General features: G+C 41.9%; 1 protein-coding gene across 1 annotated transcript; it reads right to left on the bottom strand.

Moving 5' to 3' along the window:
- Positions 1-3,264: 3,264 nt before the first annotated feature.
- Positions 3,265-18,312, bottom strand: ECSCR (endothelial cell surface expressed chemotaxis and apoptosis regulator). The gene is made up of 7 exons (XM_081322494.1): positions 18,210-18,312; positions 15,904-15,951; positions 11,369-11,491; positions 9,973-10,071; positions 8,180-8,216; positions 3,508-3,590; positions 3,265-3,310 (listed from the first exon to the last, which is right to left on the bottom strand). The coding sequence occupies exons 1-7, from the start codon at positions 18,265-18,267 to the stop codon at positions 3,300-3,302; spliced, it is 459 nt and encodes a 152-aa protein (XP_081178620.1). The 5' UTR covers positions 18,268-18,312; the 3' UTR covers positions 3,265-3,299.
- Positions 18,313-19,634: the final 1,322 nt, after the last annotated feature.

Raw genomic sequence — 19,634 nt, 5'->3', positions numbered from 1 at the left:
ACAGCTCGAAGAACCAGGTTTTCAAGTCACGGCGAAATGAGCGAAGGTCGGGGGCAGTCCTGAGTTCTGTGGGAAGTTGGTTCCATAGGGCCGGCGCGCCCACAGAGAATGCCCTTCCCCTGGGAATAACCCGCCGGCATTCCTTAACCGGCGGTACCCTGGGAAGGCCCTCCCTGTGGGAGCGCACAGGATGATGGGACGTTGATGCCGGCAGCAGGTGTTACCTTAGATAATCTGGACCCAAGCCATTTAGGGCTTTATAGGTCATTACCAGCACCTTGAATCTCACCCGGAGGGCAACCGGAAGCCAATGCAGCTCACGGAGAAGAGGTGTTACACGGGAGTATCGGGAAACTCCCATAACAACTCGCGTGGCTGCATTCTGCACCAGTTGAAGCCTCCAAGTGGTCCTCAAGGGCAGCCCCATGTAGAGAGCGTTGCAGTAGTCTAGCCGGGAGGTCACGAGCGCATGGGTGACTGTGCGTAGGGCATCTCGGTCCAGATAGGGCAGCAACTGGCACACCAGGCGAAGCTGGGCAAAAGCCCCCCTGGTCAAGGCTCCTATATGGTCTTCAAAATTGAGCCATGAATCCAAGAGGACGCCCAAGTTGCGAGCCCTATCGATGGGGGGTAACACCTCACCCCCCATCATTAATGATGGAATGGCCTGGCTAACCCGAGATGCCGGTATGCACAGCCACTCAGTCTTGGCAGGATTGAGACAAAGCCTGTTTCTCCCCATCCAAACCCGGACCGCCTCCAGGCAACGGGACATCACATCGAGTGCATCACTGGGTTGGTTTGGGGTGGAAAGAAAAAGTTGGGTATCATCAGGGTACTGATGATACCCCACCCCGAAACAACGAATGAGCTTGCCCAGCGGTTTCATGTAGATGTTGAACAGGAGGGGAGAGAGGACCGACCCCTGAGGGACTCCACAAACGAGAGACCTCGGGGCGGACCTCTGCCCTCCCGTCAACACCGACCGAGCGGCCCAGGAGGTAGGAGGAGAACCAGGTAATAGTTACAGATAAATTATCTCAATATCAACTGAATGCTGCCCAATTAAAAGTCTTCCAAAAAAGAAAAAAAATCAAGGTTTGAAATTAATTCATAGGGCAAATTGATAATCTCTTCAATTTCTATGAGTTTTAAAATGAAGGCCGTTCCAAAACTTCATTGAAGTACTGTGTTTTATCTTGTTTTTACTGCCTTTCAAGTTCTGCTAAAAGACAAGCTACAAATCTTTATATCAAAATAAATTATTTTTAAAAAACTATAATCTATTTTTTCCTAATGAAAATACATGGTGGCACATACATGAACAACAGATACAATAAAATCAGAAACTAATCAGCTAAGTATGAAATCAGGACCTCAAAATTAAAAGCCAAATTAAATAATACATAGAAATATTGTCAAGTTATTTCTTAAAATAACTCTTTATAAGTCATATATAAAAAAAGATTTTTAAAAACTTGAAAAGGACAATAAGGCAAAATATATATCCTTGGGCATGTATTTTAAACACTTGATGCAGGAAAAAAACAGTCAAAAAAACAAAATCAGACTATTATCATGAGCTGGTAAGGGAGGCTTCTATTCTTTGGTTTAGTGCAGGGGTAGGCAACCTCGGCTCTTTTATGACTCATGGACTTCAACTCCCAGAATTCCTGAGCCAGCTGGCTCAGGAATTCTGGGAGTTGAAGTCCATGAGCCATAAAAGAGCCGAGGTTGCCTACCCCTGTTTTAGTGGGATTGCAGGAGCTTTGTTTGGAGCAGAGGGTCAATTTGGGTCTGATAGGATTAGGCAAAGAGAAGAGCTGGGTTGGATCCTAGTCATGAACAAAAGACAGGAAGAGAAAAGGGTGCAGCAACCTCCATTTTGTTTATTAGATTTATTTTCTCCACCACAAACTAATGATAGGTGTAGTGTAACAAGTAGTTTTAAAATTAATACCATAGCAAAGATATCAAATGTGCTGAAAACGTCTGTCATTTAGGATCAACCAAACCAACAATAAATGAACAAGCAGTTAATAAATACTTTGCAGACTAGTATCTGGTAGAGCAACTATAAAGGCCTTGGGGAAAATATGCAGAAATTCTGATGTATCTGTAAAGATCAGAAGAGTGTAAGCGGTGGTACTTCCTGTGATTTTTACTTTGAAGAAGCACATTAAGAAGATTATTGATGCTTTTTTGAGCTTTCAAGATTTCAAGGACAAAGCTTCTTTACATAAGCATGATGTGTAAAGAGAAAAGACACTCTGATAGAAAAAGACCAGGCAAACTCCATCCCTATCTCCTGAAGATACTCTTTCAAAATCAAATAGAAAAATATCTGTAACAATGACCAGAATGTAAATAAGGCAATGGCCCTCAATAAGATTTTCATCTCAGAGATAAATGGAAATACATCTTAAGACATGCTACATGATTTCAGGAAACTAAATTGAAATTGTTAGCTCAATCTAAAGAAATAGTTTATGATAGAGCAAAAGGAAATGTCCTCCTACTCTTTCATGGCCCCTTGAATTATAGCCTACTCCTTTCAATAGGTGAGAGCTTTTGAAGGGGCTGGAAGATATTTGGGGAAGGGATAGAAGCCTCTGCTTTCACAGTCCTTATTATTATACTGCTGTTTTCTGCATCCAACCCTCAGTTTTTGGGCTCAACAGACAGTTGTTGTTAGCTGCGAAGTCGTGTCTGACCCATCGCAACCCCATGGACAACGTTCCTCCAGGCCTTCCTGTCCTGTACCATCTTCTGGAGTCCATTTAAGCTCACAACAGACAGTAGAGCAGCAAATAATAATAGCCCAACGGTAAGATGCAACAGGAGTCCTGTGTACATCTATAGATTCAGATAGCAATTATTAGGAAAGTCTGCCTAAGGCCCTGAATGCTCTTGAGTATACGATGCTGGGCTATTGGATCCTGCACGTCCTTTGAAGCATGCAGGAGTATGACTGCAGCAACTCTTAAAACCATGTGCATCTTTTCCAGATTGCTAGCAGCTGCAGAAGACCCACATATGATCCGGTAGAAAGGTCAGTCTACTTTAAACAATTACAGATAAAAGTTATCTTTGTGCCCCCCCCCGCCCCGCCCCCCAGGATCCAAACCACCTTTTTGCATTCAAATACAGTATATAACACTGATGATAAAGCAATTCAGATAGTTATATTCCAAATAGTAACAGCTTAATGCTTTGCTGAATTCTCTCTGCATGAATACATACAATACAAATGAAATTGCTGGTGTTTATTGTCCCTCCTATTCTTCATGAGCAATTACCTACACAAGATCTAGAAAAGAAAAAAAGGCAAAATTAGTAGACCTCTGACTTAAGTAATTGTTAACTGAGAACACTAATACTCCTAAGATATTTGTGCTGCATTAAATTTTGCCATTCTAAAACATGAGCATGTTGCGTTTCTCTGAATTACTTGAACAAAAGAAAAACACTTGAACAATATTTGGGACCATGTCCCCATCCTCTTACTTTTGCTGCTGGTTGCATTTAAGTCCTTCATGGAGACCAACAAAGCATTCTTATTGCCATCTGTACTATCGGCATCAGAACAGCTATCAAAGAAATAAAAATGCATCACATTATTTCTCTGGTTCTTTCATGAGAAAATATGTAAAGTAAAATAGAAGGAACTAGCCCAGTAAGCTAGGAATTATATACAGTATGTTCTTTTGTTTTAATGTTGTTCTGCCATCATATGATAGTATTTAAAAAAGAACAAAATCATATAATATAGTACTATATTAATATCAAAAGGGACGCGGTGGCTCAGTGGGTTAGGACGCTGAGCTTGTTGATCAGAAGGTCGGCAGTTTGGCGGGTCGAATCCCGAGTGCCGCGTAGCAGAGTGAGCGCCTGTTACTCGTCCCAGCTTCTGCCAACCTAGCAGTTCGAAAGCACGTAAAAAAAAATGCAAGTAGAAAAATAGGGACCACTCCGGTGGGAAGGTAACAGCGTTCTGTGCGCCTTTGGCGTCTAGTCATGCCGGCCATGTGACCACGGAGACGTCTTCGGACAAGCGCTGGCTCTTCGGCTTTGAAACGGAGATGAGCACCGGCCCCTAGAGTCGGAAACGACTAGCACGTGTGTGCGGGGGAACCTTTACCTTTTACTTTATATTAATATCACAAAGTAATGAAAATAGGTCTTCTCTCTTTCTGAAATATTGACAATATTTGGCTCAAGAAGCTTGGTCCAAAATTTTAAAAGTGCTTTGGTTTTAAAACAAAAAATATGATGGGGCAGATTATGAATTATATGGTGGTTAAAGGGACCGGAGTAGAAACCATGAGATGGTGAGTTCTAATCCAGCCTTCAATATAAACCAAGCTGGGGGGCTTTGGCCCAGTCACTCTGCCAGACCTAGGAAGAAAGGCTGGACAAACTATTCCTGAAAAATGTTGCCAAGAAAACTGCATGAATGTGTCCATGTAGTTGCTAGGAATACATACGTGCATATTTTATTTGCTTTAGGAGTAACTATTTTCACTTATTTTTTTTCCTTAAGTAGGCTATTCAGCATAGATTGGGGGAAATCGCTACACATGTAAATAAGAAATAATTAGAATGCCTGGAACAAAAATATTCTGGCTGAGAACCCAAACTGTTTTCAGACCAGGTAAAGATTTGGGCCAGGAGCTGATTTCCTCTGCCGATCTGAGAGATATCTTATCTCCTTGGACTGTGCAGCAGCACTTTGGATCGATTGTGTACAGTTACAGCACCTGTCTGCTCCTCTTTAACATGGTTGCATCTTTTCATTAGATCACGTGTCTCCCCTCAGTCCCTTTTTGAAATTGAATCCTAAGCACGATACAATTCTAGTATCTCCCCTGCAACCCCAGAGGAATATCCCTCACAATACTTCTGAACCCTAAATCTGCTTTGGGCCTTGGCCTAAGGATAGATTTTGGGGGAAACATGAACAATCCTCAGCTGAAAAGCAGTGGTTTCTGTTGAACTGCCAGCTTTTTTCTCATTTTTTTTATTACAATAAACGAACAACCCAAAAATAATACAATTCAGTACAAAATAGAAATTAAGATATAGATCAGGGCTTTTCAACCAGTGTTACGGGTACCACTTGTGGTACATTGGCACCTGGCAGGTGGTACGCGACCATCCTAGAAAAGTGGTAGCGGGGGGAGGGGAATGAGCTGAACCGGTGGCAGCACCGCACAAGCCTGAGTGACAGATGGCTGGAGCTGCAGGGCTGTCAGGGCTCAGCGGAAGCGCCAGGATCAGTGCCAGGCTTCAGCTGGAGGTCGGCGCTGATCCTGGTGCTTCTGCTGAGCCCAGAAGCGCCGATCAGCTGGAATGTTGCAGCATCCCCAGGATCTTGTGATTTACATTCAGATGCTTGGCAACTGATTCATATTTATGATGGTCACAGTGTCCCATGGTCATGTGAAGTGACCAAAACCTGCTGCAGCCACCCAGCAGACGGGGGGAATAAAAACCAAACACTCCCCCACCTCACCCCGACTGCCAATCCTCAACAGAAATGCTCACAACAATGGAAACCTTGGACAGGAGGAAGAGCACCGCCAGGAGGGCAGGCAAGTGTCTTGCTCAACTGTGGCTTGGGGGGCACTTTTTTCAGTGCCATTGTAACTTCGAACAGTCTTTTTTTTTGGTCAAGTTTTTGACACCTTGCTAGGCGACTGGTGGTACTCGAATATTGCCATATCCTAAAAGTGGTATAATGGGTGAAAAGGTTGAAAAGCCCTCATATAGATAACATTCCCTAACAGTGTTTTGCCAAACCTCAATTTGGTCTGAGTAAATCCATAGTTGCTAAATTATATGAACTCTCTAAATTGACATTTAATGGGAGGGGTTTTTTTGTAGCAGTCTGGACAGCAATGTCCCATAGGACAGTTTAAAAATTTTCTTTGATTAAAAAGTCCTATGATAATCAAGGTTGATGAGCGCAGGTCTACACTATCTATCTTCTGTTCCATTTCAGCTATCTAATATGAGGATGTATCATGGAAAATCAGAAGGATAAGACCAGACTGTTGATATTTCAGTCTGAGAAAATATGTAATTTTCACTAACCAAGCTCTTACCAGTCACAGTTCAGCTCTTAATGCAGCATGGGGGGCATACCTCCAAAATAGTCCGCAAGAGCTGAGCTTAAATTCATTCCGGGGTGAGGCGATAATCTTTATGGTTATGGAATTTCAACTGGGCAATTATTTTCCCCTTAAATACGGTACTTTAATGGCCACGGGAATATAATTGCTGCCTGTACTAAAGAGACAAAAAAAAGGAGGGGGCACTGCCATGCCGTTCTTTCTTCATTGTTATATGGGTTATATGGGATATCCAGGAAACGTGTTGATAGACAACACCCAGATGCTCGTAATTAACCAATTATATTTCCTTACAATTACTTTAGAGGGACGCGGTGACTCAGTGGGGTAGGATGCTGAGCTTGTCGATCAGAAGGTCGGCAGTTTGGCCGGTCGAATCCCGAGTGGCGTGTAACAGTGAGTGCCTGTTACTCATCCCAGCTTCTGCCAACCTAGCAGTTCGAAAGCATGTAAAAATGCAAGTAGAAAAATAGGGACCACTGCGGTGGGAAGGTAACAGCGTTTCATGCACCATTGGCGTCTAGTCATGCCGGCCACATGACCACGGAGACGTCCTCGGACAAGCGCTGGCTCTTCGGCTTTGAAACGGAGATGAGCACCAGCCCCTAGAGTCGGAAACGACTAGCACGCATGTGCGGGGGAACCTTTACCTTTACCTTTTACAATTACTTTGGAAGACCAGAATTCTGCTTTTTAACTGATTAATTTCAAGGTCTTGCTCTGACATAATATTACCTAGCTGGAATGAGAACAACCTTGCAAGCATTTGCCTCCTTTTGTTAAGTAGAGAATTGACTTTTAAATGGGAATGGGACAACTCAGCCTGGTCGACTTGTTCTGGCCGACTCCTCTGGCCATCTCACCCCGGCCGACTCTCCGCAAGCCAACTTACCATGGAACAACTCAATGTGGCATAACTCAAGAAAGGGACAAGTGAATTGCAGCGGGCCTTGTCTTGCTTTAGGTTTGAACCTTCTCAAATTAGAAGTCCTCAAGGCTGGGGTGAGCCTAAGTGTGGAGTCCCAATGGTCTGTCGGCCAAGGCATGCACTCCATTGGCTAAGCTGTGGAGCAAGTGCAGCACTCCCAGATAGTCCCTGGATGGGATGCCGATTTAGGGTGCAGTGCATCTATGAGAGGAGGCCTGCTGCCGCTGTTTTTTCCTGGCATGCCCAATGCGAGGGCCAGCAACTCCGCTGACATCCAGCTACCGGTCCCGCCAGATGGCTGCAGCGAGTCAGCTGGGGTGAGTCAACCACAGCGAGTTGCCCTGGACCCCTTTCAAATATCAAAAATTCCAAGGCATAATAACCTTAGAAGTCAATGTTACCTGTCATGCCATTTGAGATGCTAATTAAAAATGGTTATTTCTCTAATAGTTAGAGGAGAGGAGATCCAGTAAAATGCTAGAAGTAATGAATATAAAAAGTTCCATAACAGTTAACCAAAGGAAGTAGAAAGCTTTTTAATCCAACAATTTCCATTTTCAGCAGAATGTTGGGGAAAAAAATATGCCAGTGGGTTCAGGATTCTGCCAATGGTTGGTACGATAACTCTCCAGAACCAAAAAGGAACAGATCTAAATTTGGTGTAGAAGAAGCCACACACACACACACACACACACACACACACACACACACACACACAGACACAAATACTGGGTCTGAAAATGGGTCAGATCTCACTAGTGGTGGCAATGAAAACAATTTTTAAAAAATCAGCAATCCATCTTTATAAGAGAATAGTCCCCAAATCTGTATTTTAGGTAAAATAATTTTCTCAGTGAACAAACATCCTCAATGTCAAATGTTTCATGACAGATTTTTTTTATTTACTGCTAAGATAAATAGATTGGTTTGAAAGATAAAATTGTCCAATCTCCAGGAAAAAAAAGTTAGATTTGTATTAGAAATGCTGCATCATTCAGAGAGGGACAGAACTGAATTCAGAAAGAAAAAAAGAAAATAGAATTTATCCCAGTTAACATCATAATAAAGAAATGTCTTTTAATCAGAAAGAGGACATTACGGTATTAAAGAGATGTACCTGTATGATACTGTAGAATGTTGAAGTTTTTGTTTATCTGACAAGAAAAGAAAATATATATTACTATTTTATATTAGAAATTAAAGATATATACAAATAAACACTCTTCTATTTAGCAACAACTCCTCCAACTTTTCTGGATTGTATTTTTTCAGCTCATTCTCTCTAATCCAGCCCAGTATCAAACTCAGGCAATGTTCACAAGTACCAATTGGTTCCTGGAACTGGATAATAAATAGATTCCCCATCTACTCTTATGTTGTGAGGGGCCAGGAAAGAGTCTACTATTACACAAACACATATACAGCTTTGGATCATTCACTCACACATAGCTTGCTTGTCAGGCCACACAGATCTCACAGCAGCCCTTGCGTCCTATCCGTGTTTTTCTGATAAATGTGGCTAGCTAGAGCACACAAATAGGTGGGAAACAAGTTTGTTGTTAGTTGCGAAGTCCTGTCCAACCCATTGCAACCCCATGGACAATGTTCCTCCAGGCCTTCCTGTCCTCTACCATCTTCTGGAGTCCATTTAGGCTCACGCCTACTGCTTCAGTGACTCCATCCAGCCACCTCATTCTCTGTCGTCCCCTTCTTCTATTGCCCTCTCTAAACTAAAGAATGGCATGATCAGGGCAACTTGAACCTTCCAGAGGGACACTATTCCAGAGGATAAATGTCACGTTGGAGAAGGCATGCCATTTATGTCCCATCAAATGATACAGATGAGAGCTGGAGTGTGTGCTATAAAGCAGAGGCCCCCAACCATTTTGTGCCATGGGCTGGTTTCCAGGAAAACAATTTTTCCATGGTAGTGGTAGTAGTGGTAGTAGTGGTGGTGGGGGAATGGTTTCATGCACTACTTTGATCCCACATATGTGCAGATGAAGCTTCACTCACACGGCCCAGCTCCTAACAGCCATACACCGGTACCAGTCCATGGTCTGGGGGTTCAGGACCCCTGCTATAAAGAGCTTTATGGGTCACAACCAATAATCTTAAATTGCACCTAGAAGCTTACTGGTGATCAGCAGAAGTATTACGTGGACATACTAAGATGTGCCCATAATTGCCCGCATTGCTGGCTTTTGGATCAGCTACAACTTTCAAGTGATGCTTCCAGAGCCGCCCCACCTGCAGTACATTGTAATAGTCTATATGCAAGGCATCAAACAGCACTGGACTAGTCTTGAAATTTTCCACAGAGGTTCAGAGCTCTCTTTGATGCCTCTGTCAAGAGACCAACTGTGACTGAAAGCCTAAGAGACATGGATGCAGAGAAAGTTAATGAAGTAAATAGCTGAATGAAGTATTCTGTACCTTGCTTTCCATTTTGCCCCCAAGACACTCTGATTGAACAAAATGTGAATATCAAGGGTCACTCTGATTTGAGGACAGACTGTCAGTCACTGAAACCAATATTTCCCCTCCTTTCCCTTCAACCAAAATATTTACAAGAGCAAACATTGATTTTTCAAAATTCTGTTTTAGTGTATGTAACACAGCTCCTCAGATACATATTGGAGGCAGAGTTTCATGGAGGGCTTTGAATCAGAAACAGAACATATTAGAATTTTCCATTCTACTCTTAACTGCTTTGATACCAGAAATAATAGGAAAGAAGAAATATAAAACAAATACTAAGATGAGTATCTAGTCAAGGAAGCAAATAGGAGAAACAAGGGTGTTGTCAATAATTCCAGTATGAATTAAACTAGTTAAAATGAAATTAGCAATCAAGTATGACCTACTAACATGGATGATACTGCAACAACATTGAACACTGTTACATACCTGTTACCTTTTTGCAATGACGGCAATTGAATTTTATGCTGACCATGCTGACAAGGATTATTACAATCACCACCAGAATGACAATGAAGATGATGATACCTAAGTGGGAGTGGAAAATATCCATAACTTTTCTATTGTATATCATTAGATACTAACAATGTCAAAGATTGCCAATACCCGCTCCCTCAGTGGTAGGATTCAGCCAGTTCGCAACAGTTTGGCAGAACCGGTAGCTAATTTTTTGTTGCTCAGGCCCAGAATGGACTTCCGGAAGTGGCATCCACACAGAGAACCGGTTGTTCACATATTTGAATCCCACCACTGCCCTTCCCTCAAAGGGAACGTAACCAAAGATGACCTGCTCAACAATTCTGTCCTAACAAATATTATTATGATTGCTCAAAAGGGGGAAAAGGAGAATATCAGTTTTAACATGCTCAGCTTCTGAGTTGTCATGCTCAAAACTTGTTCTGTACCAGCCTGCTACCGGCCCTGCAGAAAAGGCAGGGACAACCCCTTTTACAAGAAGGCAAGAGGCTGGAATTAAGCCTGCCAAATTTATTAACATAAAAACACAGAGCAAAGAGAGCAAAGACGAACCATGAAACAGGAGCTTTTCAAGTGGTTGCCTTCAGCAAACCAGCCCTCCCACGCATTCCCCTTTTATACAGTTCAGGGCGTGGCTTCTCTCTGCCTCCTTCCGAGGTGCCCCATTGCCTTCCTCTGTTTACTCCTGATTGACTGCCTCCTGCGTCGGGCGTCCTTGAACAGGGCCAGCTGTGGGTCATCTTCATCCACGCTGTCAGGCTCACACAGCTGGGTCTCCGTCGTGACCAGGTGGGAGGGGCCTGGCTGAGGCCTCTGTGGAGCCTCAATATTATTCTCAGCAAGCTCTTCAACACCCCCCTCCTCCTCCTCTGAGTCGTCCGACCCAACTGCCGAACCCACAGGCTGACCCTGAATCACAACAAAACTAAGCAATATTGGAGAAGGGTACAGAACTTAATAGTGTGAGCTAAATGAGACCAGAGATCTATGTTGAATTCTAATTTGTCCCAGGAATCAGTTTTAAGGTTTTATTGCCCTAGAAATCTTAATCCTCATGAGATCCAGGGCTTTTTTTTCTCTTAGAACACTCAGAACGGAGTTCTGGCACCTTTTTTGGATGGAACCTTATAGGGTAGGCAAGGCGGGTTGTATGACGTGTGAGTTCCGGCACCTTTTTCTTTTACAAAAAAAGCACTGATGGCCACACACACATAAGATTTACTTATACAAAAACTGATAGGTGAAAGTTTTACAGGGGAAGAAACAAATAAATCAATGTCAATAATATTAAACTATTTCCATTAATATTTCTAAACAAAATGAAACTTATGCTGCCATGTCTACTCACTTAATGCCACCACTGTTAATGCTGCGGATCTCTCTTCTGCAGGATAAGAGGTAGTAGGAAGATCTGGTTTTACATTCTGGAAATCTTTTGTGAGAATCATCCATTTAGATATACCTGTGGACACTTGGAAAAAGAGGATACAGAGTAATAAAAAGAGAAAGCAAATATCTCTTTGTTTATACATGAAACAAAGAGAAAGTAAATCCTTCCATTATTTAGACAGATTTGAAGGTAAACCATTGTCCATGGAGGTGCCCCTTTGGGGAATAAGTGGATTGGGCTGCTATAATGAATCTCACTCTTCAGTTGGAACTGAATCAGCATGGCAATGATTCCCTTTTAGTTCCACCATTCAGTAGGAATACCTAACCAAGGCAGAAAACCTTAAACGAAGATTTTGAACCTTGTTCAATTAATTAATTAATTAATACCCTAAACAAGCAAAGTGGGACTGACTAAGCAGTGTAGACTAACAATGCTATTTTGTCCTAGTAAGTAAAAGTGTCAAGGAATACTGATTTATTCTGACACACACCAGATCAAAATAGTTAGCTAGTTAAGAAAATATTGTATGATTCTGCTGCAGCAGCCTTGCTTGCTAATCATCCTCTTCTTCCTATGCCCAAGATGCTAGAGATGAAATGTACAGCATAACTTTAGTTGGCACTAGCAACATGGGACAAAAAGAGCCTAATGGAATATCAATAATTACATTTTTTTTCTACTAGTGTTGTCTCTCATACACAAATATTTATTTATTTATTTATTTATTTATTTATTAGTTTTTATAAACCGCCCTTCTCCCGAGGGACTCGGGGCGGTGTACAGAGGAAGGAAGGTATACAGATCGAACAATAAAAATAATAAGAAACACTAATGAACACAAACTGGGACCCCAATTAACGCTATCATGCCAGGCCAGCCTGCTGAAACAGGAAAGTTTTTAAGTCGCGACGGAAGGTACGGAGGTCAGGGGCCATCCGGATTTCTGTTGGTAAGGTGTTCCAGAGGGCTGGCGCACCCACTGAAAATGCCCTCCCCCTGGGGGCCACCAGCCGACATTCCTTGAGCGGTGGCACCCTGAGGAGGCCCTCTCTGTGGGAGCGCACAGGACGGTGGGGTGCTGACATCGGCAGAAGGTGCTCCCGAAGGTAGTCCGGACCCATGCCATGTAGGGCTTTGTAAGTCATCGTTAGCACCTTGAACTTCACACGGAAGGCAGCCGGAAGCCAGTGCAGCGCACGGAGGAGAGGTGTGATATGGGAGTATCGGGAGGCTCCCAAGAGTGTCCGTGCCGCCGCACTTTGCACCAGTTGAAGCTTCCGAGTGGATCTCAAGGGCAGCCCCATGTAGAGAGCGTTACAATAGTCTAGGCGAGATGTCACAAGGGCATGGGTGACTGTACGTAAGGAATCCAGGTCCAGATAAGGCCGTAGTTGGCGAATTAGTCGAACCCGGGAGAAGGCCCCCTTGGTCACAGCTCCAATGTGGTCTTCCAGGGAGAGCTGCGAGTCTAGGAGGACACCCAGGTTGCGGGCCCTATCAACAGGGGGAAGTAACTTGTCCCCGATGTTAAGCAGTGGGACGTTCTGAATCTCCTGGTTTCCCGGTACGTACAGCCATTCAGTCTTGTCCGGGTTCAGTTGAAGCCTGTTTCTCCCCATCCATTCCCGGACCGCTTTCAGGCAGCGGGACATCACGTCTAGGGCATCACTGATATTGTTTGGAGTTGAGATAAAAAGCTGGGTGTCATCAGCATACTGATGGTACCCTACTCCAAAACTGCGAATGATCTCACCCAGCGGTTTCATGTAGATGTTGAACAGGAGAGGCGAGAGGACCGACCCCTGAGGGACTCCGCAAGCGAGAGGCCTCGGGGTCGACCTCTGTCCCCCTGTCAGCACCGACTGCGAGCGACCCTGGAGAAAGGAGGAGAACCAACGCAGAACCGTGCCTCCCACTCCCAGTCCCCTGAGGCGTCGCAGCAAGATACCATGGTCGATGGTATCGAAAGCCGCCGAGAGGTCTAATAAGACTAGGACAGAGGAATGGCCCCTGTCCCGGGCTCTCCAGAGATCATTCATCAGGGCGACCAATGCCGTCTCCGTGCTGTAGCCCGGCCTGAAACCCGATTGGTACGGGTCTAGATAAACCGCTTCATCCAGGATCTGAGGAAGTTGGTGCGCCACCACGCTCTCAACAACCTTCGCAAGGAAGCGAAGATTGGAGACTGGACGAAAGTTATTCAAAGAGGATGGGTCCAAGGTGGGCTTCTTGAGGAGAGGTCTCACCACCGCCTCCTTCAAGGCGGTGGGGAAGTGACCCTCACTCAGAGAAGCAGAGATGACCGCTAGGAACCAGCCTCGTGTCGCCTCTCGAGCTGCATAGGCCAGCCAGGAAGGGCACGGGTCCAGTAAGCATGTGGAGGAGCTTAACTTTCTCATAATCCTGTCCACTTCCTTAGGAGTTACAGGATCAAATTCTTCCCAGATGACGTCGACAAGACTGTCCATGTCTTGTTCTTCCATCTCAGCCCAGTTGGAGTCCAATATACTCATAGACACAACATATTGGAAAATAATTTAGATGCAAGCTAACATCAATTCAATTAATTAAATTTTTTGACTCCTCCCCAAGATGGCTGCTGAAGGAAATCTTTCTCCCCTACCAACAATCTGCCGCTTTTGCTCCCTAAACTGGCTCGATGGCAGTGTTGCTCCCTAGATGTGAATGGGGAACATTTAAGAATGACCCAAGATGACTTTTGAATGGCTGTGAACCCATTTGGGAAGGGGAGTTTTGAAGATTTCAGTTCCCTTGGGGAGCTGTCTAAATGTCATGGGCATCAATCTTCCTGTCTGGCATTTTGGGGGGAGGGGTTAAGTGTGCCTGGGTCCTAATTTCACTTTTGAAATTTGCTTTGCTTTTTATCTTTAACAGTAGACTTGCCGAATGCTGATTTGTTTCAATCCCCTGTTCTCTCTTTTTTCCTTTGATTTATGCTGTTGTTCTAAATAACTTTCACTTTAACAGGGAGTGCTTGTTGATGGTGAAGTGCTTCCATTTGATTTATACTAATACTGGACTCTCACCACAGGGTTTTTGTTATCTTTTTAATTTGCAAAATACTTCCTGTATTTTTCTTTTAATCTTGAATCAAAATATCCAGAAAATACCTTTTCTGTTTCCTTCTGCTTCAACTTCTTTATTCTCTGGTTAAACTTCATAGAGCATATACCTATGGAGATATATTTAGCTAGACAACAACTGATAAGAAATGGTATCAAGAATCAAATGTGGATATTTGATCCAGGATGAATTACTCTTAACTTTTGGAATGATTTGGGATAGATAAAATAGATAGGTAAATTTTCTATAAGTTGATTACAGCACCCCTTTGCTAACAGAGGGTTTGGAAACTCTAATCTTGTCCTTTTTATTATTATTGTTCTTCCTTTTAACTATGTTGTCATTAATGTAGCATATAGATGACAATTCTATAGTTTGCAAATGGATTTACCAGTTAAAAAAATGGGGGGATTGTTTTGCAAGGGGTGGGAACTAATATTGTAGCAATGTATTAATCAGTAGCAATGTATTAATCAGTATTCAATGGTGGAGATAATATGTGTATTTGTTTTTTTTTAATGCACTTTTTAAAATGTGTTGTGCGCTTTGTGTCTTTTGTTGTTGTTTTTAATTTTTTTTGGAGTTTTGTACTTTAACTTTTCTTTGAATAAATAAAAATTGTTTAAAAAATTAATTAAATTTGTTTCTCCTCTTTCTCTCCTGAAAGTTGAGTACTTTTCCAATTGTTGGCAACTGTTAAAATAGCTATTTTATGTAGTTTTTTTGGATGAAGGATGCTTAAACAGCTTTTGCTTTGCAAAATAGAAAGCTGTTCAGTTATCAGTTCACCAATAACCACTGATGTAATATATAATAACAATAACAACAACATGCTGCATGTATACAGATTTTATAAAATTCTTTTAATAGTATGCATGCTAATTAATATGTTGTGGGCTGTCTAAAGGCAGGGAAAAGCAGTTTTTAAATGTATAAATGAATGGTGATTTCCTATTTTGGATTATTGTCATTGTTTATTGCTGTCTTCTTTTGCTCCATTTTTACTAGAGGAAAAACTGGGGGGAAAAGAGTGTGAGAAACAGTCCTAAAACAGGACTAAAGGATTTTGACCAACCATATAACAATTTTTTTAGCTATTTTGATAATCTAAATATCTTAAAGTGCTTTTCCTCTTATAAACCAAGCTAGAATCTTTTAAATATCATAGGAGAACACTGATTCTGCGATGCTGTCACAGAACTTGCTTGGAACTTAGTATAATAGGCTTTGCAAATAAAAAGGAAGGTATGAAGATTAATGTTTTATTTAAAGGAGAGAAAAAAATTACATTTCAAGCTAATTTTTACCCACCAGGTTAATATATAAGACTTTTGTTTAGTTTTCAAATAGTTCTAAATTGAGAAGAAAATTGTGTTGTTTAATAAATAGTAGCAGCTGTCCTCTACCTGCCAAGGAAGGAAGGAAGACACTGCTGTTCTCCTTGGATTCAGGACCTACAAGCAAAATGAAAAACGAAAAGTACGTTCTTAGAAGGCATTTGAAGGAAAGTTCTGGTTTTCATAACTGTATGTACTTAAAGCAAAACTCATCTTCTCCCTCATAAATACTGAAATGGCCTATTTCAATAATGCCCACTTCGTCCCATTCCTAAGCTACTAGTACTTCAGTTTCAGACTATTGAGGCATGATCTCTACTTCAGTTCTGGCCCTTTCAACAAATATTTCCCATGATCTTGAAGAGAACGTCTTCCGATGTGGCATGCCCAAGCTCGTTCCATATCACCTCCCCTCAGATTTCCATAAACGGTGTGTGGTGTGGTTCATCACACCCATATTGATATCTCTTTAATTTCTGCTTTCCCCTGACATTTTTTAACAAATCCAATAAGCAAATATGCTACACGTGGATTCTGTTTAATATTATTTTTGATATGAGCCTTTTGAAAATAAAATTTATTGTTTTAATTTATTTAAACAACTTTCTTTCGCACTAAAAGGAAATATGTCTCTGAACTCTTATTCGGTTGATGTAATTGTTATTTGATTTCTTTGCTGGGAAGATAAAGCAGGTCACAGTTTCCCTGATTTTGAGAGTAGTTAAGACCATTAGTATCCTAATGACAAGAAGCCGATACTTCAAGAGTAGATTAAAGGAAGGATAGAAGCAGGGTCAGTTCAGGACACAAAAGAGGTTTGCTTATCCCTTAAGAATAGTCTTACAAGAATAATTACTCTAGACTAGAATGGAGCACGATTCGAGAGATACTATACTTAATTTTTTTCTGATATATATATATATATATATATATATATATATATATATATATATATATATATATATATATATATATATACACGTACACATATACGCATACACATAGACATATACATATACATATACATATAGGTAAAGGTAAAGGTTCCCCCGCACATTCGTGCTAGTCGTTTCCGACTCTAGGGGCCGGTGCTCATCTCCGTTTCAAAGCTGAAGAGCCAGCGCTTGTCCGAGGACGTCTCCGTGGTCATGTGGCCGGCATGACTAGACCCAAAGGCGCACGGAACGCTGTTACCTTCCCACCGGAGTGGTCCCTATTTTTCTACTTGCATTTTTACATGCTTTCGAACTGCTAGGTTGGCAGAAGCTGGGACGAGTAACAGGCGCTCACTCTGCTACGCGGCACTCGGGATTCAACCCGCCAAACTGCCGACCTTCCGATCGACAAGCTCAGCGTCCTAACCCACTGAGCCACCGCGTCCCTACATATACATATACATATACATATACACATACACATACACATACACATACACATACACATACACATACACATACACATACACATACACACACATATATATATACATATATATATATATATATATATATATATATATATATAATTCTTCTTTACTTTTTTGTCCCCTAAATATATATCTCAGCTGAAACCATCAATATTAAGACTAGAAAGACAAAATCAGTGGTGGTGAGAACAGCAGTAGTGACAGTTCTAGGCTGAACACAAGTGGTCTTCCAATCTTTCTGGCTTTGTGATATCTTGCTGAGACTCGATACATAATAAGGAAGTTTTTCAAAGTTATTGTCTCAGCTACCTAGGGCAGACGTGGTGCATATGAAGTCATATCTGCACCAGCCTAAGAAAAAGTATTTGCAGATGACTCACTATGAATTCTAATTTGCTTGAGATTTGGGCATCAGATATGCACATAAAGTCACTTTTGGTTCTATCTGTAAGTTTCTAAAAAAAATATGTTATTTATAAATGTTATACATTAATTAAACAATTAAGTTACAGGGGTAAATAAGCCATTTTCCTCCACCCTCGCTCCAGTCTACTTATGTGTAATGAGCCAATTTGTAATAGAGAATCTCTATTTGTAGTACAATATGAATAGCAAGAGATTTCCAACAATTAACAACTCTTTTGACCATTCACAAATTGAGAGAAACTTCTTTAGCTTATTTCTTGAAAATTTATGAAGCTGATTTAAGAACTGTAGTTGCATCTAGCTCAGCAGCATCAAGAACTCTCCAGTAAACAAGTTAGATTAGACATTTTTTGATTGTAGCTGTCACAGAAAAAAAAGCAAGCTAACCATCTACTCTATTGTTGAACTTTGATCTTCTATCTAACTGAATGCAATTAAGGCTGCAATTGTTCTCTTGCTTATTAAAGAACTTCATGAGGCTTACTACTGAGTAGACATATGATTGGTCAATATAATACCTTACCTTGGAGAAGAACACAGTGACATATCCACAAAAATATTAACATTTTTAAAGATATCATTTTCTTCCACTTGCCCGTCCTTAGTTCCTTACTGTCCTATTCATTCTGTGGTTGGGGGAAAAATGGGGTGAACTTTGACTGTGTGAGTTGATTGTCCCAGGGCTTCCTGTTAAATAATAGAAGGAAGCAGGCTCAATCAACAAGAGGACTGACGCTGTGGAATTCCTCTCTTGCCTGTTATAAGTTTGAAGGATGTGAGACAGAATTAATCAGCACAAAATACATTTAATCATCATTGTTGTAACTCTACATACTTCCAGAGTACCTATTTTCTGAGGATGATGTTATGTGGTGTATTTAAAAATCACACTTAAATATGAGGATTAGATTTTAAAATGAACATTTCCCCATACTGGTCCTAGAAAAAGGCTGTGAAAAGATAAGTTTGACTGACTTCACAAGACAAGGCTTGTGAAGAGTCTCATACTGTTCATTTCATTTTTAGGTGATTAGCTAGGTACCATCAATTTAGGCCAGAGCCTCAGATGGACAAATATCTGTAATCTGCCTTCAGCAATAACCCCTAATGCTTCCAAAGATATTCCAGTAATATCCAATTCATCCACCTTATCTATTTCTTCCCTTGCTATTTTCTCCCTCCGGCCAGGAGAGTCTGCCAACCTACATCAGCTCTTGTCCTTAATCCTTAGTAGTTTGACTCTTGACTCTGAATGTGATGTTGGCCTTTAATGCCTAAGGCAGACATGTCAAACACAAGGCCCGGGGGCCGGATCCGGCCCGCGAAGTGGTTTCATGTGGCCCGTGAAGCCATCCTGGAAACAGTGAGGGAACGGCCCCCACTGCCTTGGCCCTGGCCCAGAGACCCTCCTCCTGCCAGAGACCCTCAGATCTGTCCCACTCCTGCCCAGGCCCCCATAGGCACCCTTGATGCGAACGATGTAGAGCTGGCCACGCCCACCCAGTAGGCCATACGCACTCTAGCCACGGCCACCCAGTAGGCCACACCCACCCTGGCCATACCCACCCGGCCCCCTGAGGGCAACCACAATGCTGATGCGGCCCTCAATGAAATTGAGTTTGACACCCCTGGCCTAAGGCCTTCATTCCCCTAGTGATAGTTTGTATTGAAAGCTACTTGTTTCTTTCCCTTTTTGAAATTTTGAGAAATTTTCTTTTGCTTTGATTATCACTTTCCTTTCCTTTCACATTTTCCTTTGTCTCTCTCATAACTCCTCAGGTTCTCTACTGTAGACACATTAAGCATACCAAGTCTGTTCATTATAATAATCTTATATACTAATTATATTATCCAGGACAACTTCTTCTGGCATATTTCTTAACTTTAATTTTCTAGAGTTTACTATATATTTAACATCAATAATTAATAATCTGTCTTGCAATCTAAA

Source organism: Vipera berus (genome assembly GCF_964194415.1).
Source record: "Vipera berus genome assembly, chromosome: 3".
Taxonomy (NCBI): domain Eukaryota; kingdom Metazoa; phylum Chordata; class Lepidosauria; order Squamata; family Viperidae; genus Vipera; species Vipera berus.
The sequence above is the reverse complement of the archived record's forward strand: the minus strand, read 5'-3'. Positions and strand labels throughout refer to the sequence as shown.

Coding starts and splice junctions, on each gene's coding strand:
- ECSCR (XM_081322494.1), bottom strand. CDS start 18,267: ATGATATCTTTAAAAATGTTAATATTTTTGTGGATATGTCACTGTGTT. Junction 15,952..18,209: donor TCACTGTGTTCTTCTCCAAG/GTAAGGTATTAT, acceptor TTTTGCTTGTAG/GTCCTGAATCCAAGGAGAAC. Junction 10,072..11,368: donor ATTAACAGTGGTGGCATTAA/GTGAGTAGACAT, acceptor ACTCCCACTTAG/GTATCATCATCTTCATTGTC.